Source organism: Mirounga angustirostris, unplaced genomic scaffold (genome assembly GCF_029215605.1).
Source record: "Mirounga angustirostris isolate CCGP_5_RB_7025 unplaced genomic scaffold, mMirAng1.0.hap1 SCAF_2, whole genome shotgun sequence".
Classification (NCBI taxonomy): Eukaryota; Metazoa; Chordata; class Mammalia; order Carnivora; family Phocidae; genus Mirounga; species Mirounga angustirostris.
In genome coordinates, this window is record NW_026991710.1 from 57741603 (window position 1) to 57768194 (window position 26592).

Below are 26592 nucleotides of genomic sequence, written 5' to 3' on the forward strand. Positions count from 1 at the left end.
AGACGTGATGCGCCTTCAGCAAATCAGGCTCCTCTCACAAAAGCAGATGTTTGAATATCAACATCTAAAGATCAGCCCTCAAAAACCCTCTTTTCTAAATCCACTATAAATAACTACAGACTTGTATCCATTTTTAGTATCAGACATTTCTTTTACTAGATTGAGCTGTATCTACAATCATAGGTCAAATGTTCTTAATCCCGGGCACACTGGCTCATAATACTTTTTTAGACAGACTTTTTAAAAACTGCTTCTGCAGCTAGACTTACTGAAATAGGCATGGCAAGAATATGCTGTTAAGGGGACCAAATCCCAAAGCAAAAGTCTCAAGGCAGGAGTCCTAAGGCTGTTTTCTTTATAGGTTTGCAATTGTCCTCCAAGACTTCATTGGGCCATGCCCCAAATCTAAGGAAGATAAAATACCTCCAATATTAACCAGATGTGACTATCCGATATTTCAAAAAAGAGGCTCTATTTATGGTTTCCAAATGCTTCACCTCAAGCTTCCAAGACCCCTTGCCCTAACAGTGAAGATCCCTGCTGGACGCCTCCGGGAGACTAAAAGTGGTCTAGAGTGAGAACAGGGCAGGAAGAAGAGACAGAGAGAAAGAGCATCTCCCACCTGTGTTTTAGGCAGGCCTTTCCTGAGTTTATCCGTTTCGCATATTACTTTAGTAGGTAACCCCTAGTGATTTCATTTGAAGGAAGAATTCCAAATGTTAAAAAAATGCTGAAAATTTGTGTCCTAGATAGACTCCCTTGATCATAAAATCAGCCCACAAGGAAATCACTGAGCTGGATAACCCAGGAAAAGCCATTAGCAGTCAGCTCTTCCACTCCCAACCAGGTCCCTCTGATGCTAATCCAGGGGAATTAACAGAGCAATATTGTTCCAGCAAGTCTAGAGAAATTCAGTGTCCTTATGTTATGAAATACATGAAATAAAGCCTACTAACCAAACAACCCTTTATTTTGGCACATTTATAGACCACAAAATATGATTGTGAGCTCCCACTGCTCGTAGGGGAGATTTAATGGTGTTCCAGAGTAAATGCCAGGGCTCTGTGGAATAAAGAAATCTATTTTCAGCTGGGATTCTCAGCCAGAAGTGTCTTCCCACTAAGAAGTGTGTGAAATCTCAGAAATGTTGAAGCAGAGAGGAAAAGCATGTCGACACCCTCCAGCCAAAGACCACCAGCAGCACATCTGCAGTGGACAAGCTGGGTTTATTCCATGTTGCACGGAGGGAGAATGCACACCAGAGGGAAGCATGAGCATTTCAGTAAAAGAGCGTGAGAAAGAACCTATTAACAGGACTTGAGCTTCAGTTGGGTAATTGGATGGGGGGGTGGAGGTCTAGAGAAGCTGGGCTTTGTTCTAGATTGGATGCCATCAGAAAGCAGGGACGAGGGGCGCCTGGGTGGCTCAGTTGGTTAAGCGGCTGCCTTCAGCTCAGGTCATGATCCCAGGGTCCTGGGATGGAGACCCGCATCAGGCTCCCTGCTCAGCAGGGAGCCTGTTTCTCCCTCTCCCTCTGCCTGCCTCTCTGCCTACTTGTTCTCTCTCTGTCAAATAAATAAATAAAAATCTTCAAAAAAAAAAAGAAAGCAGGGACGATTCAATGACTGAACATCTTAGTAGTTCTTACCTACAGGTAGGATAAACTAGAGCAAGAATAAAGCTGTAAGTGGTAAAGAATTAGCAGTCACTCATAAATGATCATCTTGCAAAGCACAGGAAAAGGTCACACTAGACAAGAACAGATAAATTATTCTTGGCCACACTGGGTAAGAATCACTGTCAATTCCTTTGTGCAGAAGACTCTGATGTTGATTTCAGAAACCCAGAGAATAATATTTTAGTTATGATGCATATCAATGTCTAAATCACATTCTAGACATTGGCTTTGGATATGTCACTCGAGGCATCTTTCTGTCCTCTTCAATCAAGCCTTTATTAAAGCACCTTTCCTTTGACCATTTCATACAGTTACCTGGGATAGGTAGACTCTATCTTACTATTTCAGTCAAGTAGCTGATATCCAGAGGGGTAAAAACAGCTTAAGTGTCGCTGCTTGCTTTTCTTTTTTCTTTTTTTAAAGATTTTATTTATTTATTTGACAGAGAGAGACACAGTGAGAGAAGGAACACAAGCAGGGGGAGTGGGAGAAGGAGAAGCAGGCTTCCCACTGAGCAGGGAGCCCAACGCAGGGCTCGATCCCAGGACCCCGGGATCATGACCTGAGCCTAAGGCAGCCGCTTAACGACTGAGCCACCCAGGCAAACTATCTGTGGTGGAGACAATGTTTTCTTTTCTCCCAATTGGTCTTGGACTATTTTGTAAAACACAACAGAAATTAATTACTAGACGGGTGCCTGGGTGGCACAGTTGGTTAAGCCGACTCTTGTCCGACTCTTGGTTTCAACTCAGGCCATGATCTCAGGGTCCTGAAATCGAGTCCCGAATCAGGGTCCCTGCTCAGCGGGGAGCCTGCTTCTCCCTCTCCCTCTGCCACTCCCCCTGCTTGCGCATTCTCTCACACACACTCTCTAATAAAATAAATAAATTATTTTAAAAAATGATAAAACAAAACACCAGCCCCATTTTTTAAAAATTATTCGACCCGGTACAAATACAACAATTGTCAAATTGGTATAAGAGTTTCTATATATAGTCTCACTTTCGGTATTTATTTCTTCACAAGCCTGAGTCTGTGGACACACTTTGAGTACCACTCGTTTTTTAAATTTAATTAAAGAGTTCTGCTTACTACAAAGTAATTCTGTCTGAGAGTGCTGCCCATTTCAAACTCACAGAGCATGCCACAAGTTTCCATTAGAGGAAAGAGATGTAAGGAGTTTCACCGCGGGAGAAAGCCTTACTATGAAACCCCCAACCCTAGTGAAATCTATGTTCCTGTGGCTGTTTCTTATGTGCAACAGCTTCGAAGGACACATGGAGAAAGTCAGATCACGGGAATACCATCGAAAACCAATGTAACCAAAAGGATTCGACTTCCCATCCAGGTAAAGCTTCAGTGACACTGTCTTCCATATCAGGAGACTTAACTATATACTTGCTGGCAGGTATTTTTCCATTGGTATCTTTAGGCCAAATGGGGCTGTACTTTCTACTAGACCTACTTGGATTTGATTATAGTCTCAGAGTCTCCCCGGGCAATGGCTGGATAGCCCATCAGGTTAATCCTCAGGCATCTATGTTATCTCAGTATCCCTGCTTCCCTTTCTGAGGCCAAGAAGGTTAAGCCTGATCCCTATATAGCCAGTTAAAGGGAAAAGGGGTTTAGGAATCAGCAAATCAGCCAAGTTTATTTACATTCCCTTCAGTTAAACTTCCTGCTTCATCTCTGCTAAGGACTTATCCCATCCAATGCAATTCTACAATTCTAAGAACTTGTTCCCAACTTAATGAAGTAGTCCTGCTGTTATCCCTCTGGTTTGTTGATTCGCTCCCCATAACCCTGCTTGCTGTTCTTTCTGCCATCATCTTCACTTTTCCCTGGCACATGGCTACTGTGAACTGGAAAGTCTAGAAAAGGCTTCATTCCGCCTACCCACAGAGTCAGCACTGCCTTCTCTAGAGGCCAGACCCACCCTTTTCCTGGATCTAGCTGAAGGCCTAGGCCAATTATCTCTGGTTCAAAACTCTGTCCTATTCATATCTCCGGAACATATTTCCCTTAACTACAATTTTTCAAGTTAAACGTGATTCTAACATATATATGTATATATACATATGCCAGATATTTTGACATTTAAATTTCATGACAAATATAACATCTTTGAGCTGCATGAGGATGGTAACCACTATTCCTTCCACCATTTCACAGTGCCTAGAATAGCACTTGGTTCATCACCAGCTCCTATAAATATTGTTTAATTAATTAATTAATTAATGGACCAAAGATTGGAACAAATGAATACTTTCAGTGTGCAGTCTGTTTAGTACACACACACACTCAATATCAATTTACACATGATGCTAACACCGTCTTAAAAATGAGAAATTAAAGAATCCTAATAATTAACATTCATTCAGACTTTATATCTATTTTCTTCTTCTTTATAACAACTTGTTATGGCCCCAGATTTCTCATATCTATGATTCAATAATTAGACATATATGGTAAGAAAAATACTGGTTGCTAAGTCAGATATAAAAATCACTGTGATGGGGCGCCTGGGTGGCTCAGTTGGTTAAGCGACTGCCTTCGGCTCAGGTCATGATCCTGGAGTCCCGGGATCGAGTCCCGCATCGGGCTCTCTGCTGGGCAGGGAGCCTGCTTCTCCCTCTGACCCTCCCCCCTCTCATGTGCTCTCTCTCTCTCTCTCATTCTCTCTGTCTCAAATAAATAATAAATAAAATCTTAAAAAAAAAAAAATCACTGTGATGATGCATTAAAGTCAGTTCCTTGCCTTTTACCTTCCTTAAACTGATTTTCAAGCCAATATCCCACATTTCAAATCTTAACTGAGAAGGTAAACATACATAATTTTTTATGCTATAAAACTAAAAAATAACACTGAATTAAGTTTTATATTCAATGTATTTTACTTAAAAGTATTACAAAATAGTACCTTTTGTATGATTTGTGTTCTTTTCTATCTTAGTAGTTACTGAATCACACTTTCTCAATGAATACTTTGAACTTCATCTTCTAGAAAGTACTTTCTTTTTTATTTCCTATTCAATGACTTAATTAATTCACATCTATTCCACCTTTGTAGAGAATGAGAATTCAAGCAATTCCTTATGTCTTCAAACCCCAGAATACGGTCTAGCACCAAATGCAAATGTACAGATCCTAATCTAATGCAGTCCCACTTGAACACTTGGACCTGCTACATGTCCTCTGCTCAGTTTTCTGCACTGGCTCTTAAAACCCTACAGAGCATCAAGAGGCAGGACAAGACTGCAAAAATAAAGCCTGAAACAATGACCTCACCAGCATTTGGTAAAACATATGTATCATACCTCCTCTGGGTTGGGCCTATGCATAGAGAGAACAATAGCAAAAACTTCATGGTATTGTTGGAGGACCAGCTAAGGTAGAATAATTATAAGCAGGAACATAAGGAATATTTCGAGAACTCCCAGAAGAGTGGCAAAACAAAGGGAATAGCTCTGAACTCCCAAGAAACAGCAGCCTGGCAACCCTAGAAAGAAAAATGGTTGCTTTTTTGAACAAAGTCAACTGTGGATGGAGGGGGTATAAACATTGACACACTTTCCAAATAACATCTGGAGTAATGAAACAAAAATATTTCACATCGGCAGAGTGTGTAGAGAAAGGTCAGTTACTATTGGCCTCATCAACAAAACTGAAGAGCAATATACGGGTATTTTAGTTGAAAATAAAGAAAAACCTGACTCAAAGCCACGATGCAGAGATAACTACATCTCGTATTTGTAAAGTAATGTGATTTGAACAAATTCTGACAAAGGATCTGCTCATTTCCCATTTTAGCATTCTGTGGGGAAGCGAAAGAATGCATTCAAAATACTTTAAGAAGATATCCAAAGTTTCCACATAAGAAGTGAAATGCTATCATTTTGGAGGAATCTACATTTCTTCAGAAAATTTCCAGGATGCTTTGAAAGAAATAAGGAAATAAAACTCCCCAATGTAACACAAGTGAAAATGTAAGCAAAAAATGCTAAAATAGGTATCTTTTGCTTCTCGGAATAATGCTGTCTTTGTGGCAAAATGAAGCCAAAGCACACATCTTTGACTATAAAGTGCTTTCTCAAGCTCCTTCCTGAACTTAAAATATAAGAGTAAGGCTTCCTTTCCACCTCTACCTTCCAAACCATGCTGGAGCCATGCTGCACTCCCACACACCTGCAAACACATACATACAAAAGGGAATAAGTCTTACCAGACCGTCACAGTTGCTAATGGCAACAGAGGTTCCTGGAATGTCCATGATGTCACCAACATAAGCACAGTTAGTCTGCAAAGGCTCTGTTTTCCAGATTCTTTCTGAAGCATTTCCTGCTTGATGATCATTAATGGGGTCAGTTACATTCTCAGGCACCAGAGAGGTCTCGTGCCATTCCACAACAGCCCCAGGAGCTACTAGCTGAGTGTTGGGCCTTAGTCGCAGGTGAAAATCTCTTCCAAATGCTGTGATGTTAAAGAACAATTGCTCAGAGTTGGAAGACACGTCCCTCGGTGACCTCCTTTTGTGATTTGCAGAAAGAATATGGGAGAGATAGTGTCCTTCAAAATTTGTGCTGACTGGAGTCACCAGCTCATACTCACTCTGTCTCTTTATTGGTAAATCTGTGGGGTGAAAAATAGAATTGTAGAACCCTGTGTGACAAGAGAACACAGGAGGACATAGCTTAGGCATAAAGTGCCCCACCTCACAAGGCTCTACCTCAACTTGCATAATAAGTATATTCCTGAACCATCTCATTAGGTATGAAATTTTGAGAACTCAAATCATTTCTCAACTACACTTAGGGAACTCTGGGTTCAATGAATCATTTTCTTTTTAAAAAATGTACTACAGGGCGCCTGGGTGGCTCAGTTAGTTAAGCGACTGCCTTCGGCTCAGGTCATGATCCTGGAGTCCCGGGATCAAGTCCCGCATCGGGCTCCCTGCTCGGCAGGGAGCCTGCTTCTCCCTCTGACCCTCCTCCCTCTCATGCTCTCTGTCTCTCATTCTCTCTGTCTCAAATAAATAAATAAAATCTTTAAAAAAAAAATGTACTACAATGTGAATATTCGTATCTCATTTATATGTTTGAGGATATAAATATAGTAAGTTTCCATAAATGATATCTGGTTTGCTTATCATCAAGACATGCTCCCAATTCATATATTATTGACATAACTGACACCTGCTACAAATTTTTAACAAAGTTGCTATTATGTAGAAGAAATTTTTTTTTATTGTTTAATTTTTTCCCTGTAAAAATCCTAGAATTTATACTAATTATAATAGCTACTTTATGTTGCATTTACCGTTGGCCTGTAATTTTATACATTGTAGTTTATGGTGCTGTAGTTTATATATAATTTTTCCATCATAACAAACCTAACAATCACATTTCATGGGTGAGGAAACTGAGATTCAGGAAGTATGTGCTCAAGATCAAGTAACTGTGAAGCTCAGATAGGAATCCAAGTCATATTCCAAAGCCCATACACTCATTCTGTTCCACTGAGTTGTGCCCCATAAATCACAGAACATTTTCAGAAAATGAGGAGAATAGGTAAAAAAAAAAAAAAAAAAAAAAGAAATCATAATCTATAAATTAAATATGCAGATGCTGGTCAGTTAAGAGCAAATGGCATTGTCATTTTGCACCAAATTCCGTACATGGGACAGATACTCATTTTAATATGAATGCCTATTTGGAGTCCACCTTATATCACGGTGGCCAGCTACAGGTTAAACTCAATTTCACAATTAATTCCCCTCATTTAGCCAAATGTATTATGTCTGCTAAAATGCAAACACGCTGGGGAAAGATAACTCATTGAATAAACCATTTATCCCTTACTAAAAATGATTTGGAAGCAAGACAGTGGATCCTGGAAAAGAACATGAGGACAAGAATGAGAAAAGAAGACAAGCAAAATCTGATAACAGAAATTAAAAAGTGCCCCACCTTCATGATTCTAGCCTAAGACTAGTCCCACAGTATGTCAAAGTACCCTGAAAAAAATTCTATGATCCATGAATACGTCTCCCCTAGAGCAATTACATGGATGTCATCCAATAAATGAAAGTGTAAGACTCATAACTGAACTATAACCTATGATCTTAAAGTAACCTTATAGAATATGTTCATTCTTTTCCTGCTTTTTAAATACTTCACACAGTGTATAAAGCACCAGAAGACAAATGAAGGCATTTTACAACTTGGAAATTCTTTGAGTGCATGTTTGTTATCATTATGCCATTTAGAATGGCCAATGAATTTAAACAAAATACCCTTCTTTATTAAATGCACAGATCAAATAACACTGCTGTAAATATTTACTAGGCAGGAGTGAGGACTGTCACATCACATAGTAAAGTGAAGCCCGCCTCCAGCCCTGGGACGCGCAGCAACGGCATGATCCCCACTTTGTGGTTTCTCTGGACCATCGTCAAAGACCCACACTAGGCATCAGCATAAGCACAGATGCAAAGATGTAGTCTCTCTTACAGCCAAATCCCTGGGGAATACTTTTAGTAACTTCTGGCTTATAGAAAGAACTCAAAATTTTAGGGAATGAACTTGAGTGTCACAGGAGCAGAGTGATGGAGGGGAAGGCTTCCACAGTAAGGGATGAATCAGGCTCTTGGGTATGGACTGACAAAGCCTATCCCCAATTAAGTATAAATTCCTTAAGGACAAGAAACCCCCCCCATTCAGCTTGGTATTTCCAATACTATCTAATATAAGATTTTGTACACGCCAAGGTCTCTTGTCAGTAGGATCTGTTTAACATGTATTAAGTTAGTAATGCAGGTAACCGGAGAACCTTTGCTTTGTCTATGCGGTTATACACTAACTTACAAGACATACTACCTAAAAAAAAAAAAAAAAAGACATACTACCTGAGGTCCAAGGGCATCTGCCTGCACCAGTAATCCCACTTATAACTCTTTCTCTAACTATTCATTTACTGTTTCAAGTGAAGGAGATTTCCCATCTCCACTGAAGGAAATTCACACAACCAAAGTCTAGACAATATACTGATGCCTGGATTAAGTGACTAGAGAACTAGAAAATTTAGGAAGAATGCAAGGAGGCTCCTCCACACCCAGGAGGACACCCAGGGCCTCATGCTTACAGCAAACCATGCATCCTAGATTCTCTGGGACAGTTCCATTTTTCCACTGTCAGACAGTATGTTCCGCATTTTTATTCAAAATAAAGAAGGCATATTTCTATACAGCTTTGTCTTTTCTGATGCTAAATAATAAATCATTCCTAAAATGTACACATAAGACACATTGCTGAAATTAAACCCAGAATGTAATTTTCCAGTTGGGAATTATTATAACCAAGGGAAAAGATGCACTTAGTAACCCATCAGGCTACCATACCCCTGGACAATAGTTAGCAGAACTGACAAAGGAGCTACCAGGTCACCGGCCATCTATTGGCAGGATAAATACTGCGCACTGTGCTTTGTGTTCAAGAATATACCATCTCTACGGCACCTAGGTGGCTCAATTGGTTAAGTGTCTGAGTCAGCTCAGGTATGATCCCAGGGTCCTGGGATCGAGCCCCACGATGGGCTCCCTGCTTAGTGGGGAGCCTGCTTCTCCCTCTCCCTCTGCTGCTCCCCCTGCTTGTGTTCTCTCACTCTCACTCTGTCAAATAAATAAATGAATATTTTTTTTAAAAAAAGAATATACCACCTCTAATTCTCACAGCAATCACAGCAGGTGGGTGTTATTATCCCTAGTTTATAAATGAAAAAGCAGGCCTAGGAGGCCTGACACATTGCAAGCAAGAAGCCAAAGGAAGAATTCAATTTTGATCATTTTGACACTGAAGACCATGCTCCTATGCTCTTATTCACTTCAGAATAGATGGAACATCTTGCTGCCGATTTCTAATTTAAGATCTGACTTATAAAGGAAAACTACCACAAGAATGACGACGTTCTGTCTACCCGCAACCAGCCAACCAATTTTTCGTCCAGTGTAGTTTCAAAAATCTCTGTAAAAGGCTCTTAAATTCTCGGTCTTCGGGAGGGAAAAAAAAGGGGAGGGGGATGGTGGGGAAAGCTCAAAGCTATCAAAAGTATTTTCATCTCAGATTACAAGCATACAGGCAAATCAAATTATATCCAGTGTTAACTTACTGTATTCAGAAATTACACACCTCACAGGCCCAAATCCTTCCACAAAGCAGTACAACCTATGGATAAGGAAGGAACTACACTGTCAGAAAGTACCAAGTTAAGTCAGCGCATGACCCTGAACAAATTCTTTGGTTTCTCTTAGGCTCAGTGTCCTCAACTGTTAACTGGAGGCGAGTAATACTTCAGCTCATAGGTCTAGTGAGAGGTTTAAACGAGATTACGCAGAGGATGCAATAAATATGAGCGACTGAACACTTAAATGTAAGTGAGCTACTCATTAAAATACTGCCCATGTGCAGTTTTAAGATGTGAAACTATACACTTGTCAGCAGAGATGGCTGAAGGGCCACGGCAATTGGTATATAAAGGTCTTTGTGGGCCATAAATTCTACAAGCACAAATGGCCAGGGCCACCGTAAAGCCACACTGTGGTCACTAAGTCACCTGAACAGGACTCAAAAGCAGTGAGCCTTCCACAACCGACTGGCGTCTAGGCGTGCATGGTCCATTTTCCTGCAGCTAATACGGAGATGTCGTCTGTGGTCTTACCAAGGAGCAAACCACCCCCCCACCCCCCCACCCCCGCCCCGTGCACCAGCTCCTAACCCCTCTCGCCTTTGCAGGAAGTTTTTGCACCTGTCCTCTCTTCTTTCTCAGTCAGTCTCCCCACATCACTAGATGATTCCCATCAACAAATAAATAAGCAGCCGTCTCATCTCCCACCTTTAATAAAAACCCTCTTGATGCCACATCCCGCTCTGGCTAATATCCCAGCACTTCACGACCCTTCATACCCCCTCAGTGGTCTCAGCCTGGCCCTGAGAATTCTCACATCTCAAGGTCACTATGACTGCTTTCCTCTGGGATCTCCCTCCTTAATTCCTTCAGGTTTGTGCTTTAATGTGACCCTCTCTCAGTGAGGTGTGTCCTGACCAGTATCCATCTCATCACTCTCCATCCCCTTTCCCCATAAAACTTGTCACTCACTCTCTGACATACCATAAATTGTATTTACATTTACTTTTTGTTTCTCCCACTAGCATATAAGCTCCACGAGGGCACAGATTTTATGTTCTCTTTACTACTGTTTCCCAGTGCCTAAAATAGGCCTGAAATCACTCAATAAATACCTGAATGAATCCATGAATGAATGGATGAGAGCAATTTGAGCCTGAGGGTGTATCTAGAATTAAAATGCACCATCTTTTCCCCAAATAACAAGTTATCACCAAGCGATCAATGACAGCCAACTACGCAAGTTGTCATATACCTCTACAACCAGAATTTTGCTTGCAAATGTTATTTCTACTTCTCACGGCTCTTACTGACCAGTAAATCAAACATTTCGTAGTATTCAGGTCTTATATTTAAGCTACTAAGAACCAGAAAGTGGATCTAGTCATTAAAACAGATCTCCTGGAATGCAGACACAGTGCCCCTCATACTTAGAAGCAAGCAGCAAGAAATCAGCTCCATTCTGCAATCCCTTTAGATATTCACAGAGTATCTATACAGGTCAAAAATAAAAAAGACCTTGAAAATCATCTAATCTTTGCCTCTTTCTTACAATGAAAGCATCTCAAGAAGGTGATTTCCTTTTAAGTTAGAAATGGAGTGCCTTTAACCTGCTCCTGCTCTCTGTGAAAAGAAATTTTTCTCTGACTCTCCTGGGCCGCTCCATCTCTTAGCTCACCCTTCTCCTGGTAATGAAGAGTGATGTCTGTGATTTGTAAGCCTGGGAAAAATAAGAAGTTCACAAAGCTCAGAGCCTCCCTCCTCACTCTTATTCTGGGAAGGATCCTGATAAGGAGCACACGTTGTCTCCCACGTCATGGGGGCAAGCCCTGTCCTAGCCCAGCAGGGCCTGACACACGCCGGCTGGGCACTTCCCACCAAAGGGAGAGCCTCTTGTTACCCTGGCCTTGTTTGTAAAAGATATTTTTACTACATCTTTATATCTGCTATTTCTAACTTGTTAACTCAGGCAAGTGAGAGGGGTATGTTTTCATTCAGGATCTCCTCAGAAACTCAAACTACCTTTAAGAAAAAGTATTGTCGTATCTTCAATGGATGACTAAATTATAACACTAACAATTCTCCTTGTCAGAGAATTCTCTAAAGTCCTCATTTGAGAGTTTAACTTAATGCCTTCTTCCTCCTCAGGCTGAATCAAAGAGACACATTCCTGTGTGTGTGTGTGTGTGTGTGTGTGTGAGAGAGAGAGAGAGAGAGAGATGTGTATACATCTGTATACACACACATACACACACTAATATTAAACATAACCTACATCAAAGTATTTGAGGAGGGGCGCCTGGGTGGCTCAGTAGTTAAGCATCTGCCTTCGGCTCAGGTCATGATCCCAGGCATCAAGCCCCGCATTGGGCTCCCTGCTCCGCGGGAAGCCTGCTTCTCCCTCTCCCACTCCCCCTCTTGTGTTCCCTCTCTCGCTCTGCCTCTCTCTCTGTCAAATAAATAAAATAAATAAGTAAATAAATAAGCATTTGAGGAGGCCATGTTCTATGTTTCCATATACTTCAAGACCTTTTGGATGATCCAACTTTTCGTTTTAATGTCAACCACCTTAGAATTTTCTCAGTTTCAAAATTGTAACCATTTCTGAGACTTTGGGCCCTTTTCCACATGTCCGTGTACTGCACATAACAGACGCTCAGTAAATACAGGTTCAAGGAAAAAGAGGAACTTGCTTCACACTGAAACTTGAACATGGCAGTTCTCTGCCCAGAATAATGTGTCATACCTTCTCTTCACCCCTAAAATATCTAAACCAAACTTCTCATTTTCACCCTAAATATTCAGCTTGCCTTCCTGACTTCACTGTTTATGTTCATGATGTGCTGATTCTCCCAAAGCTCCAGCTTAGAAAACTGATTTTATATCCACTTTTCCCCCCATTTAATATCATTCAAGTCCTGTTTTCTCCTTAGAAATTGCTGTCAAACTAATCCCATTTCTTCCAATTGCTTCAAGTCCTTGTCACCACACACTGTAAACCGCGAGGTGCCAAGTCCAAACTCCCCAACATAATTTCTCACAGCCAAATACTGTATAAATTGTACCAAAATATTATCTGAATTACTGCCAGGAAAACTGTTTTAAAGTCCCATATGTAAAATGCCTAAATTCTGCCACTTACTACCTTTGTGATTTTGGTCACTTAAGACTTCCATGTCAGTTCTCATCTGTAAAATGAGGGTAATAGTATTTTATTCATCGCCTTGTAAAAACTAACTGGCCTAATCCAAAGTGTTTAGGACACTATTTGGCACATATGAAGGGCTCAATAAATGTTAGGTATTAATATTACTGGATTATTCTCTCTGAACAGTTTCAATGGCTCATCATTACTTCAAAGATAAAACAGTTTCAGAAAACTGATCGCTTTTTCTCCATGTTAGACATGAAAATTGCTTTAAAGACCTCTACTAATCAAATCCTCTCACTTCACAAATAAGGAACTGAAACTCGCAGACTGAGTAACTGAACCCAAAACTGAACTGTCATTTAAGGCCCTATGCGCTCTGTCCCTAACCTCTTTGCCACATCATCTCCCATACTGGCCTACTGAAACATTCTATTGGGCCTAGACCCAACTTAATCACACCTGTCCTCAAAGTCCTACTCCACCATTCGCCCCCAGGGAAAGGACTCTCCTTTCTCTCCATCCATACAAATCCAACCTGGCCTACAGGACCTATCTCAAGCCCCATCTCTCCTAAGAAACCTTCCCTGCTATCTTGCCCGGAGTATAGACCTGCTGGTCTAGGCTTCTTAGATCTCATCATCACACATTATCTGTATAAAAGTTCTAAAAATCTGTATGGGAGAAAAATTATATGCTTACGTCTTGTCCTTTCAGAGATTTTAGGCTCTTTGGGATGGAGGTGTGGTATCTTAACTATGTTTAAATGTCCCCAGCATACAGCAGTCTTTGGGGAAAAAAAATCAATGGTGATTTTTGGAAGTGGGGATTCTTGAGAGGGAGTGCTTTCACAGTATACCACTGTGGCCCAAGCTCTGGCATCATCTTAATTCCCTTATGCATTCAGTCTCAGAAGCTCACAACTGAGGACGGGCAGCTTGGTATCCATCTAATACGTTGTGCAATGATATCCACATGTCTCCTAGAGGTTACTAGATGTCCCCAGTATGTTACAAAGACCACACTATAGAACAGTAAGAGAACAGAAGTGTTCAATAGTATAATCAACATTACTGAGACCTCAAGTGACTACAGTACAAAGCTCACACATATTATAGCAATCTTTAGTTGATCTAATGAAGCCCAAAGCTACTCCTGGTATATAAAAGATTGGAATACTTGTGATTGATGCAATATGGCTTGAGTTCCCAAGCAAGGAAGGGAGAAGGTGGGGTAAGACGGTTGATTACCGAAGGTCTGGAGCAGAAAGTACTGCGTTTAAATTCTGATTTCAAGCTGATGTGCATTTTGGCCTCTGCAAGCAAATTATCAAAATTAAGGCTCAGAGAGATTGCCTGTAAAATAATGGGCTCAAACAAGGTAAGGCACATAAAAGACTTAGTCCAGCTAGTAACAATGCAATAAAAGAAAAATTAGCTGAGGTTATTATCACCGTGACCATCCCCATCCAGCTGAGCTATAGAAGATGGAAGTGGGCTTCCGAGTCCTTCCACGTCCCGGCACCTCTCAGGCCTCTCCCATCTCCACTCCCGCCCGAGCCTGGTGTTTCTGATATGGGTAGAAGGGATCCTCAGCTCCATGTTAACGGAGGGCCTGAAGTCCAGGCTAGCCGTAACAACCCATACTCTGTTACCTGCCCAGACACTGGGATCCTCTCCCAAGAATTGGTTGATGATTATCAAGAGGCAGTTTACACAGGCAACTTCCTTTTTCAGGTACAAATTCTCAGTATGCAACAATCTGGCCACAAGAAGGAAATCGAATAAGCTTTTTCAAGATCTGCTAAAGAAGCCGCTCCAACAACAACATTCCCAAATCCTTCTCTGAGGGTCAGAGAATGACTTTCATCAGAAATGACAGGAGCCAGCTGCTCTAGGAAAAATGTGAGCAGGGTGATGAGTGGACCTTAAAGAGGACACCACGCGCTGAAGGGCTTCCCAAGGCCGTAAACACAAACGGAGAAGGGGACGCATCTTCACTGAAAGGCAATTAAAAGTTAGTTGTGACACTTGCTGAACTCCTGAGCAGAACCAAGGTCTTTTTCCCCCCACTTCATCTCCTCTAGGCTCTTATCACCGCAAGGCAGAGAACCTCTTTGAAGTCTTTTATTTTAATTGCAAACCTACTTTCACAGTCAAAGATTTTTCAACAAACTATTGGAGAAAAAAAAGAAAGCTTTTTTTTTCCTTTTATTCATTAAGAAAGAACAAATCGTCGTGAACTTAAAAATTCTTCTCATTTTTTTAAATCTGGCTTTTTCATAAATATTTGTTGCAATTGCACAATGTTTACATTCGAGAGAGTCACTTAGGAAAGAACACCACATTCTTTAGTGTTCCAGAACATGAAATCAGGTAAGAGAAGATCTTTCATGGAAAAAAAAAAAAAAAAGAAGAAGAAGAAAAATGTCCAAGCATTTTCTTGGTTTGCTACATCTTAAAATGATCAAATAATTAATAACAGAATAACAAGTAGAGAAGATATATATATATATATTTTTTTTTTTTTTACGTGAGTCCCCAATGCCAAAATGTTAACATTCCAATCTTAGTTTTTAAAGAAGCACATCTAATGGTTATATTCATCATCCCTGGAAGTTTTACAGATTCAAGAGCTATATTATACATTCTATAAATTAATATTTCTCATATACCTCACAATTTTTTGATGGATAATACTTTTAAAGACTAATATTGAGCCTAGAATTTAAAGCCAGGAAAAATAAGCATTTGTCCCCCTGGGCCAAAGGCTGAGGAAAATATGACAGGCAAGAAATGCAAACAGCATTTTTAAAGGTCTTCACTGAAACTTACTTGTGTTGATTACATTTTCCAAATCTACAATAGTCTGGCTCACAGTATGACAAAAGTATGAGAAATGGGGACAGTGCACTGGGCCACTGTATTAGCTTTCTATTACTGCTGTAACAAATTGCCACAAACTTGGCGACTTAAAACAATATATATGTATTACCCTACAGTTCTGGAGGTCAGAAGTCTGAAATAGGTCACAGGGGTCTAAAATCAAGGTGTCGGCAGGGCTGCATTTCTTCAAGAAGCTCTGGGAATAATCTGTTTCCTTGACTTTCCGAACTTCTGGAGGCCACAGGTGTTCCCTGGCTCCCTAGGTCCCTGCCTTTATCTTCAAAGCCAGAAACTTCAGACCAAGTCCTTTCTTATGCTGCCATCTCCCTAGTTTTGTCTTTTTGTCTCCCTCTTCTATTTATGAGGACCGACCTCGGAAAATCTGGGCTAATCTACCTATTTAAAGGCCAACCGATTAGCAACCTTAATTCCATCGGCAAACTTAACTCTTCTCGGCCATGTAACATCACATACTCATGAGCTCCAGGGATTCGGATGTAGACACCCCTGGGGGGCCATTATTCTACCTACCACAGCTGCCAGTTCCCATGCAGTGTGCTGGGAAGCCCTCAGGCTGCGGCATGATTACATGTGTGCTCCCTAGCATCCATCCTCCTTTTTCTTTTTCTTTTTTTTTTTTAAAGTTTTTATTTATTTATTTGATAGAAAGAGAGAGACAGCGAGAGAGGGAACACAGCAGGGGGAGTGGGAGAGGGAGAAGCAGGCTTCCCGCTGAGCCGGGAGCCTGATGCGGGGCTCGATCCCAGGACCCTGGAATGACTGAGCCACCCAGGCACCCCCCTCCTTTTTCTTTAACTGCACCCCAGTGTTCCCTCAGGTTAACCATCCTGAATTCCACTCTTAGTCCCTATAAATCAAGAGTGAAATGACTCAATCCAGGCCAATCAGAGCACTGCATCCCCTGCCACAGCGAATGGTTCCAGGATAAGCTTATGACTCAAGCCAAGTAGCCAATCAAACCACCCTCCCCCAGGACATTTTGCTGGGGCTATCAAAAAACAAGTGTTCTGGGGCGCCTGGGTGGCTCAGATGGTTGAGCGTCTGCCTTCGGCTCAGGTCATGATCCCAGGGTCCTGGGATCGAGCCCCGCATCGGGCTCCTGGCTCAGCGGGGAGCCTACTTCTCCCTCTCCCTCTGCCTCTCTCCCTGCTCATGCTCTCTCTCTCTCTGTATCTCTGTGTCTCAAATGAATAAATAAAATCTTAAAAAAAAAAAAAAACAAGTGTTCTGTCTAGTGGGGTGAAAGGTAGAATGAAAGCCTAGAGATGCTGGTGACAGTCTTTGCCACAACCTGAGGGGCCACCAATCATATCCTGATAAAGAAACAGAGCCAACGCAGGAAAATGAGAAAGAAAGAAGAGTCAGGGGAGGAGAGAGAGGGATTTCTGACATTGTTTGAGCCCTCGGTTCAACTATACCTGACTCTGATTACCAGATCAATTTTGTTTTCCTTAACCAGTGTCAAGTGGGCTCCTGTTATTTGCATCCAAACGAGTCATGATTAATACAGGAACTTTCTCTCAATTAAATAGGACTTTCCATAAACAAGATGAAAAGAAGAAAGAATTCTGTCCGGTATACATGAAATAAAGTTGGCATGGAGTCTGTACGGAGTAATCGTTTTGCACTGTTCATTCCTTACCCAACTCCCCCCTACTGCCGTATTCCAATGAATTAAGCAATACTATATTGAGATATCAACTTTAAGATAATACATGAAAATAGAACTCTCAAAGAGCTGTCACATGGTGAGCTGAGTGGCTGGAGAGTTTACAAGTCCTTGACACAGTAAATTAAGGTTCCTGGAAATTCATGGTGGTAGGCAGACCTATCAAAAATGTACGGATTAGAATGGGGTGGCTCTCATTGATTAAAAGTGTTTTTTAAAAAGCACAAGACTAAGATATACTAATAATAGCTATTATCCTAGCTTGCTTCCCATGTGCCAGCACTTTATGAATCCTTTACAATTCTATGAACTAAGAAGTAGTAGTATGCCTATGTTTACACAGAAGAGATGCTTTGAGAGGTTAAAGTCAGCTAGAAAGTAGTAAACTACACAGTGAACAACAGTCTGTGCCCCTGACCATTTAATGGAAGAAAGGCAATGAATACTAATAGGTCCTCTACTGGATAGGCTGGTTATGTTTTAGATTAAGGAATGGACTTTACATGTAAAAGAGAGAGATTTTTACATATAAAAGAGAACTCAAGCTCATATGATGAATGATTCCAATCATTCTTTTTAATTTATGTGCATATACACATATAAAAATATAAATGCTAAATAACAAAGAAAGATTGTAGGAAATGTGATTTAACATCTAAGATCCCAGTATTTGAAGATGCGTATATTTAATCCTATCTTACTACCTATGAGTTTCCTAAATGTTATTTTTGTTTTATCAGTCACTTCAAAAACAAGATAGACTGTTTCATGCTGGTCACAGTTTATTCTAAATTCCATAAAGATTCATCATGCTGAATTTGTGGCAATCATTTTTATAAACAAGAGACTGACGTGACCACAAAATCTCTCCTAAGGATTTACAGTTAGTCAGCAAAATCATGTAAACGTATTTGGAAAATTAGGATGGATAAATTACTTGTGGGAACAGAGATTCCGAAACTAGAAAAACTCTTCCCACGCTTTATTATCCATTCTAAAGAATAATACAACTCTCAAATTCTATGAGGTGGATGAATCTTTTCATAGTACTACTAAAGTTTACAAAACGTTTTTATAATTGATCATACTTTGGGGTACTTGATAACTAAAAAATGATTAATTCATTACATATTTCAAAGACTGCACAATCAAGAATTTAAAAATTATATTCAGATTTAGGGAAACAGAGCCAAAACTAATTTAAAACTGAAATTTTTAAAAATCAACACTTCCCTATACTACTAGTAAAAGTTCAGATCATACAAACTTCTTTAAAAGCCATCTGTCAAAACGTATCATGTTAATTTGGTTTTACTCAGCAATCAGCTTCTAGGGCTTTCTCCTAAAGTAGTCATTTGAAAAGCAGGCAGCTATCTATATTAAACACTGTGTGGTAACATTCATTATCATGAGAAAATAGGTGTCCTTAGGGAAATAAGTACCTAAATTAAGGTTTATTAGGATAATGAGATTAAAACTATGTTTATAAGGATTTTGTAATGCTATGGTAAACTATACTAAAATAGCAAATAAAACAAAAACACATATACAAAAAATAATCCACACAATCTGTGTACTGAAAGATGACTGAGCAAGAATATGCTAAATTATAACAGTTTGGTACTTAAGATGATTGTCAAAAAGCTGGAGAATACAGAAAAACTAAAGAAGACAATTTTAATGGGCACATGTAAAACATCTATATTCAGAAGAAAAACTAATGAAAAAGAATAATTCAACAATTTCTAATAATAGACGTAGCACAGTTCAGGAGTAAAAGCTGATTTCTATTGGAGCAACACAAAGAGAAGGTTCCCAAAATTCTGTCATTAGAGTTCCATCTAAGTCATCACTGTCAATATATCCAGTCCAAGTAACATAACCAAATCCTTCATATTGAAACCACTCATGATTTTACCAGGCAATTTGGAATTGTCCCTAATGGCTTTCCAAGGTAATCTGGATTGGCTACCCACAAGCAAAGAATGTTTAGAGATAATCATCCTGGAAGCAGAACTGACCATGGGGATTTCTTAACATTTCTGAGCAATATTATGATTATTTGGTATAATGACAAGAAAAAACAGTGAAAATATGGGGAAGAAATATTTCAGCTAAACAGCAATAATAATTTGCTGGTAATAGATTAACATGCTACACTAAATAACATCTTCATCTACAAAGCTTAAAGCATTTAATATTAGCCATTATGATGTTCAATGGAGGGATGGAAGCTAAATCAGTGAAGTCAAATGCATGATCTTGAGGTACAAGAAAGAACAATGGCTATACAGATAGCTAAAATCCTAAATTTTATGAAGGATCCCTTTAAACCCCCTTAAATCACACTTTAAACCACAGTATTGCTGCTGGCAAATTGGTAGATTTTAATCTTAGATTATCTTATTTCCCCTGATGCCTGAAACAGAGATCTCAAGTAGACATTAGTGCCAAATTAGTGGGCATTCCCAACCTGCACGTAATTCAGTTCAATTTACCAAATCTTATTGAACAGAAACAGAAAAGTGTAAGAAACCAATAAACCTAGCTCCGTGAGCTTTGTGGAATGAAAAGAGAAGTCACAAGGAGCCTTGATAACACTGAATAATTAATCGTATAGCCATTATCCTCATCCTCATTTTCTTAGGAACCAATTAAACCTGGAGAGGGGCACAGAACAAGAGCATTTAAGAAAAGCCAGAACACTAGGTGAATCCCAATCCCTGCTTACTAGATCTATGCACTGAATAACAAATATTTGAGGACCCACGAGGTACCAAGCCCAATTTTATATACCGGGGATACAGCAATCATCAAGACAAAGTGTTTGCTCTCATGAGGTCTACACCAGTAGAAATGCCTACTATAAGCCAAGGACTAGAGGAAGTGACGACTCACACTAAACCTTGAAAACCAAATAAGTACCTGCAAATGATGAACCAATATTTCTCAGTAAACTGGATATTTGAGAGGACAAGATTAGCGACTTTATTTTGTTAAGAATGAAATGTAATGGAATTTGAGACCTGGAAACAGAAATAGGGCAGAGAAAGATAGGTATGCCCTGATTCCAAGACGGGGGATAAGTGAGGGAACTCAGCCCAACACCAAAGCCTCACAATGATTTTTTCCTCTAATGATACTCAGGCAATTTCAGAGTGGTAGCTTATGAAACAAAGGATTCAGAGAATTCTTTGCAGATTTTACAGAAATCTCCGATTTCTACAGGACCATGATTACTTCCTAAGCCACATGTGTCACAGAGCAAGACTACTTACCCAATCAGGCCAGCCAACCAGCTGCCCACAATTACCCTAGGTGTCCTACCAAGGCCATAGTCTGAGTCAGAATGAAAGAACTCCCTGATATGCCACAGAAGTATGTTAATGACCTCAGGAAACACACTTACACATATATACACAAGGCATACGCACTCACACATGTATGTGTATATGTATATACATATACACATATGTATACATGTATGAGTGTATGTATATGTGGGTGCAGACAGGTAGATAGGTAAGCAGTTCCTCTTTGGTTGACCAAGAAGCAGAGAAGTAGGTCGGAGTTCAAAGCCTATTTGCCCAGTTTCTCTAGGGTGAATCATTCTTGCCCACATACCAAGAAGGCATTTTTCCACTGGGCTGGAGAGAAGGAAAGAAGCAAAGGCCCATCAACACACTACGTAGGTGATATTTCTATACACAGTCTAACCTGCCCTCATCACAACCGCCTTCTCTCTACCTAAATAAAAGCCTTCCGACTCTCTAGGGGTTGAAGCATTTTAGACACATTTTTTATTGCTTTCTTAAGCACATATTGCATGACTATATTTCTTAAAAACGGGCAAAATTAACCTGTCCTGTCAGAAGCCAAGAAAGCAGTTACCCATCATGTGTGGACAGTGCAAAGAAGGTAGCCCAAGTGCTAGTAGTGTTGTACTTCTCGATCCAGATGCTAGTCACCAGGAGGGCTCCCTTCCAGAAGGGTCAGCAAGGTGTACACTCATACGCACTATCCTGCATGGATAGTATATCCATGCAGTAGAAAATAGTTTCTACTATTTTTTTTTAATTCAGCTTCCTAATAATCTGTGGTTTGTCACTAATCTATAGTTATCTCTTCCTGAGACATTAAATTATACAGAAATCATTCAGAACCATGGACTTTTCTCTAGCCGATTTGGAGACCAGTAAAAATAATTAATTCTACAAGCCTTATTAATCTTTCCTAATTGTACCGTTGATCAAATAGCACCTCTAAGCAGTTATATAAAACCACTTTTAAAATAATTCTTGGGAAAAAATTACTTAATTATATGTAGAGGAGGGCATTTTACCAAACTTTCAGGTTAACAACCCCTTTGCACCTTGGGACAAGGGAAAGAAATCTCATTCCTATACATAGATTTTTTTTTTAAATGTATTTTTAAATCCCTTTTAAGTGCTACATAAATGATTATATCCCAAAGCCAAATGATAGCTACACTTTTACTATCACAAGACTCATGAGTCAAACCTATTTTTATCTTTATTTCTTCTCTTCACTCAACCTGAAAATGGTAAATAAAAATGACAGTAATAAAAAAGAGAAACCCTATAAAGCAGAGGAACTTGGGAGCAAGAAAATCTCCAGCAACACAATCTAAGAGTCCCCTGCCCTCCCCTCTTCCACACTGCTACTCATCTTCCTCTACCAAATTTAAGCACACCTGTACCACTTCCTTCTCTGCAGAAACCTGCAACTGAAGTAATTTATATTAACAAAAGGACTGGACCAAAGTCTAACTCAGGGCCTCTTACAGGAGAACATGCTGATTCTATCTGAAAATTTAATCAAAGCATATATTTTATTCCTTTGATAGAATGGGTAATCTTTTTTATAGAATGGGTTATCTCTGATAGAATGGGTGATCTTTTTTCTTTTTTTTTTGCAGGGCTCGAACTGACAACCCAGAGATCAAGACCTCCTGAGCTGAGATCAAGAGTTGGACACTTAACCAACAAAGCCACCCAGGCGCCCCTAGGATGGGCCATCTTAACACAGCTTTTTAATTTACATATTGAAAAGTTGGGATGTTTAAGTAATCAAATGTTTAAGCAATAAAAAAGGAAGACAGTTTTCTTTTTTACTGGTTTGAGGATTTTTTTTTAAGTCCTTCTTTAAAAAGACAGATATTCACGACTGAATGTTATCAGCTACACATAACAAATGTCTCTTCACAGACACTGTATATTTAATACAGTTCTCAGTCACTGTCCTCCCCTTTGCCCTACTCTTACTATGGAGGTCTAAGCTTGGAGAAGAGTTCCAACAATGCCAAACACTGCCGAGGAAGGGAGCATTCTGACATCTGTGGAGAAACAGCTACGTACGGACACCTGTGGGCCTGGACCTTCGGGTCCCTGCATTAGTTTACAAGTATGGAATCCTCCCAGCTCTGCCCTATGCACTCTAGCTGGTAGCTGTAGAACCTCTCAAGCCTCATTTTCTCCAAATCTGAAACAGGCACAATGGTGTCTCTACCTCGTGTGTGCTTGTGAGAGTTAGATGACACAATGCACACAAAGCACTTAATACAGTGCCCGACGCCCAGCACACAGGCAAGGACAGGTAACTGTGTTTGTAGTAATCAAAACTTTTCACTTCAAAGATGACTTCACAATATCACCTGACAAATACAGAATTTAAAGAGACTAATACACTGCCAAAAGGAAAATTTATCTTTTAAAGTAATCCAAGTTAAATGTATATAAAAAGACTCTGAATGGAGCCTGGCTTCTGGCCGGATGACTTTCAGTCTCTGAATTCAGAACAATTACTATTATAAATAGCTTCAAAAAAAGATCATGTGGACTTGGGAGTGACCTGTTACAAGTCACTTATACTCTCTGAGCCTCAGTCTTCTCACCCATAAAATGGGAATAATTCCCACATCATCAGGTAATACTGAAGTTTTAGACATTATTTTCAAAGTGCCTAGCTATATATTGCACATTAGTAGATAATTATTGTAAAGCAGATGGAATGAGAGAAGTCATCAGAGGTCTTATACAAAGCTGGAAAATTTTTAAGAGAAAAATTTTCATCCTCTTTCATTTTTCCCTCCTTTGTAGCATTCTTACACTTTGCCTTCTGTTCTAATCAGACGTGTTCCTCCTAATGCTCCACGAGTTGATTTGATTTGACTTATCTCCATGTCTTCTTCCAACCTCTACATCATTCTCCAAGTACCTACCAGTGGCTTGTCCAGGGACAGTAAAAAACTGATGCATTACAAGTCCAACGGCAGAATTTTTATATCCCTTTAACTCCGTCTGAAGAAAGTGGGGCCCTCTTCCCGAAAGAGGAAGAGAACAGAAATGCTCCTGAACTACAAATTATTTTTTTTTTAACCACAAACAGGAGAAATTTCAGAAACAATATTTTAATTAGCTTATTTCATTCTCTACTTCCTACCAAGATAAGAATGACATCTGAGAACAAGGCTTACCTATTTGCACCATTTCTTCATTCCCAGCCTGTAAAGGAGGGGGAAAAGTAAAAAGAAACAGTTACTGGGTTTCATCTTATCACCTTGTACGTTTTATTTCTACCAGTAATGCTTTTCAGGAGCTAATCGGGAGATGCGGGAGATGGGGACTGGTGCCTAAAGGCTGAGCCTTGGTTTGTAGGTTCTTGTGGCAAGAGAATGAGCCAATTCAATAACAGTCTAGAACGGGGAGTTGTTTGCCCGTTTTAATTTTAATATTTATAAAGCCAGCAAAAATAAATACTGACATTCAATATTATTTTCTTAAAACTCAGATACTGGGTGAGGATTAGCAAAGAAAATCTCTGTATTCATATGCGTGAAAAGAAACCTAAAAGGGGGCCCGATATATCAGATTTGAGGTCAAGAATCAACTAGACAATCTTCTACTTTTTTTTAACCTATGGCCACACCAGGCCGACCAGAGAAGCTACAAAAACTCACAGAGTTATTCTGTACCCGAAGTCCCACCGGCCCCGAGCTGATGTGATTTACAACAAACGGCTCGGGGCTCCGCTCGTCCCGCCGAGCCTTCCCAAGGACTCTTCAGAGAGCATCGAGCTTCACCTTGAGTCTCCAAAGGGTGGGGGCTGGGCCGAAAAGCAACAGAGCTGCACTCAACTTAGCTTTAAAAGAGGAGGAGTTGTGCGGAGGGGGAGGGGAGTAACGCGGCCGGCGCCTCCAGCCTCTGCCCAGGAAAATGCAGGGCAGGAAACGTCCCCAGTCCCCCTCCCCAACTGTCAAACCCCAGCCCGGCCGCGGTCCTCCCAGGACACGTGTCTACTGGATCGCTCCCTGTCCGGCCCAAGGACTTCCTGAAACCCCCGCCTCCGGCTGCCCGAAAAAGCTCTGAGTCAGTGAGGAGGAGAGAAAGCCCCGCGAACCCTACTCCGGCGGCAGCAACCAGAGCACTGGGATCCTGGACCCAGCGTTCAGAACTTCATTCAAGCGCCCAGACCGCCCTCCGGAAAGGGGAAACCCAGATGGCCCGGCGAGGATGCGAATTGGCTGCAGTTTGTCACCAGGAATTGTTACGAATGCCGCAAAGGGGGGTGGGGGGGAAGCCCTAGGTGTGACAAGCCTGGGCTCCCAGAGTGGGAGTCACAACCCACCCCTGCAATTCAACCCCCCACCCCAGAAAACCCCGCAGGCTGCGCCCAGCCCTCAAACACCGTTCCTGAAGGCACAAGATAACAGGGAAGGGTGGGAGGGGGGGAGGAGGAAAGAGAGGAGGGGAAAGAGGGGAGGAACTTTTTCGGGAAAAGGTTGGGTTTGAGTTTTTTATTGTTATTATTTTCCACTTACTTGTCCATCAGCTGAAGTCCTAACCTCTACCAGAGCGGCTGCTATCAACCAAAGTGACAGGAGAACCATCACGAGTCGAGTTCACTTTTCAACTACTGGGCAAAGCAAATGCCCAGAGCAAACCCCCCCCCCAAAATAAGTTTCTTAAAAAAAAAAGAAAGAAAGAAAAAGAAAAAATGCAGAATAAAAAAAAAAAACTTATCTTCTGTGATTTGCTTCAATGAAAATGAAATTTGAGCTCTGAGACTGGCCCCCTCTGCTCTGCAGTTCTTTCCACTTCACCTTCTCACCCCGTTCTCCCAAACAGAGTGTGCAGGAGCGAGAAGGTGCTGCGAGCCGGGCACGGGCTGCGCCGGGAGAGGGGGAAGGGACGAGGGGCTTCCAACTATCTCTGCCCAAAGCGGCTTTTCCTGGGCTTTTCGAGCACCATTGGTTCCTAAGGTTAGCGCGGAGAATGCTTGGGTGCCCTGGAGCACAGCAGGGGGAAGTATTAGCGAGAGAGACGAGCGAGCGGGAGCGGGAGAAAGAGGCAGGGAGAGGGCGACTCCGCCGCTCACACAGAGGTGGGGGCGGGAGGAGCCGAAGGGGAGGAGGAGGAGGCTGGCGGAGGAGGTGGGAGGAGTGGGTCGCTAGCCGGCTCCTGTTGCTCTCAGTGCGGCGGTCTGCTGGCTGCCGGCGACCCGCCGGGCGCTAATAAGGCGGCCGGAGCCCCCCGGGCGGCCCCTCCCGCCGCAGCGCCCACGTCACGCGGGGCCGGGGCCCGCGCCCCCCGCGCCCGCCGGCAGGGCCGGGGCGGGCGCGGCCGGCGCGGGAGGACGGCGAGGAGTGGGGAGGAGTGGGGACGATCCCGTAGGCGGCCGGCCCTAGGCAGGGTCGGGCTTTGAAACCGCTTAGGTGGGGACTCGTGTGGCGGGGGGTCGAGCACCCCCCTCCCCGAGATCCTCTCCTGCCCCCGCCAGAGGGGCTAGGGGAAGGGGGCGGTCCAGGGAAGCCGCTGGTCCCTACTGGCGGGACCGGCGTTGAGTTAATTATAGGAAGGGGGAGGGTCCAAGGGCCGCTCCTGGGCTTTAGGAAATTCACCTCCTCCAAACTCGTGTCCTCCCAGCTAGGGAAAAGGCTCCCCGCAGAGAACCCCAAGAACCTCCAGGGCTTAACGACGCGGCTAAATGCCCT

At 41.5% G+C, this 26592-nt stretch overlaps 1 protein-coding gene across 6 annotated transcripts in view; it reads right to left on the reverse strand.

The window, feature by feature from the left end:
- ADAMTS3 (ADAM metallopeptidase with thrombospondin type 1 motif 3) overlaps positions 1-26082 on the reverse strand; it is a 251241-nt gene extending 225159 nt beyond the window's left edge. For 2 of the 6 annotated variants that reach the window (XM_064584563.1, XM_045881037.3), the window contains exons 1-2: positions 25420-25514; positions 24076-24103 (exon numbers count right to left, since the gene is read on the reverse strand). Coding sequence is in view for 4 of the 6 variants with exons in the window: in XM_064584560.1 (XP_064440630.1) it covers positions 5901-6337; positions 24076-24103; positions 25420-25488 (534 nt within the window). In the remaining 2 variants the exon portion in view is untranslated. Of the gene's footprint in view, positions 1-5900; positions 6338-24075; positions 24104-24558; positions 24984-25419 lie in introns of those variants that run through there. The other 4 variants (XM_064584560.1, XM_045881036.3, XM_064584562.1 and 1 more) reach the window with 4 other exon arrangements.
- Positions 26083-26592: the final 510 nt, after the last annotated feature.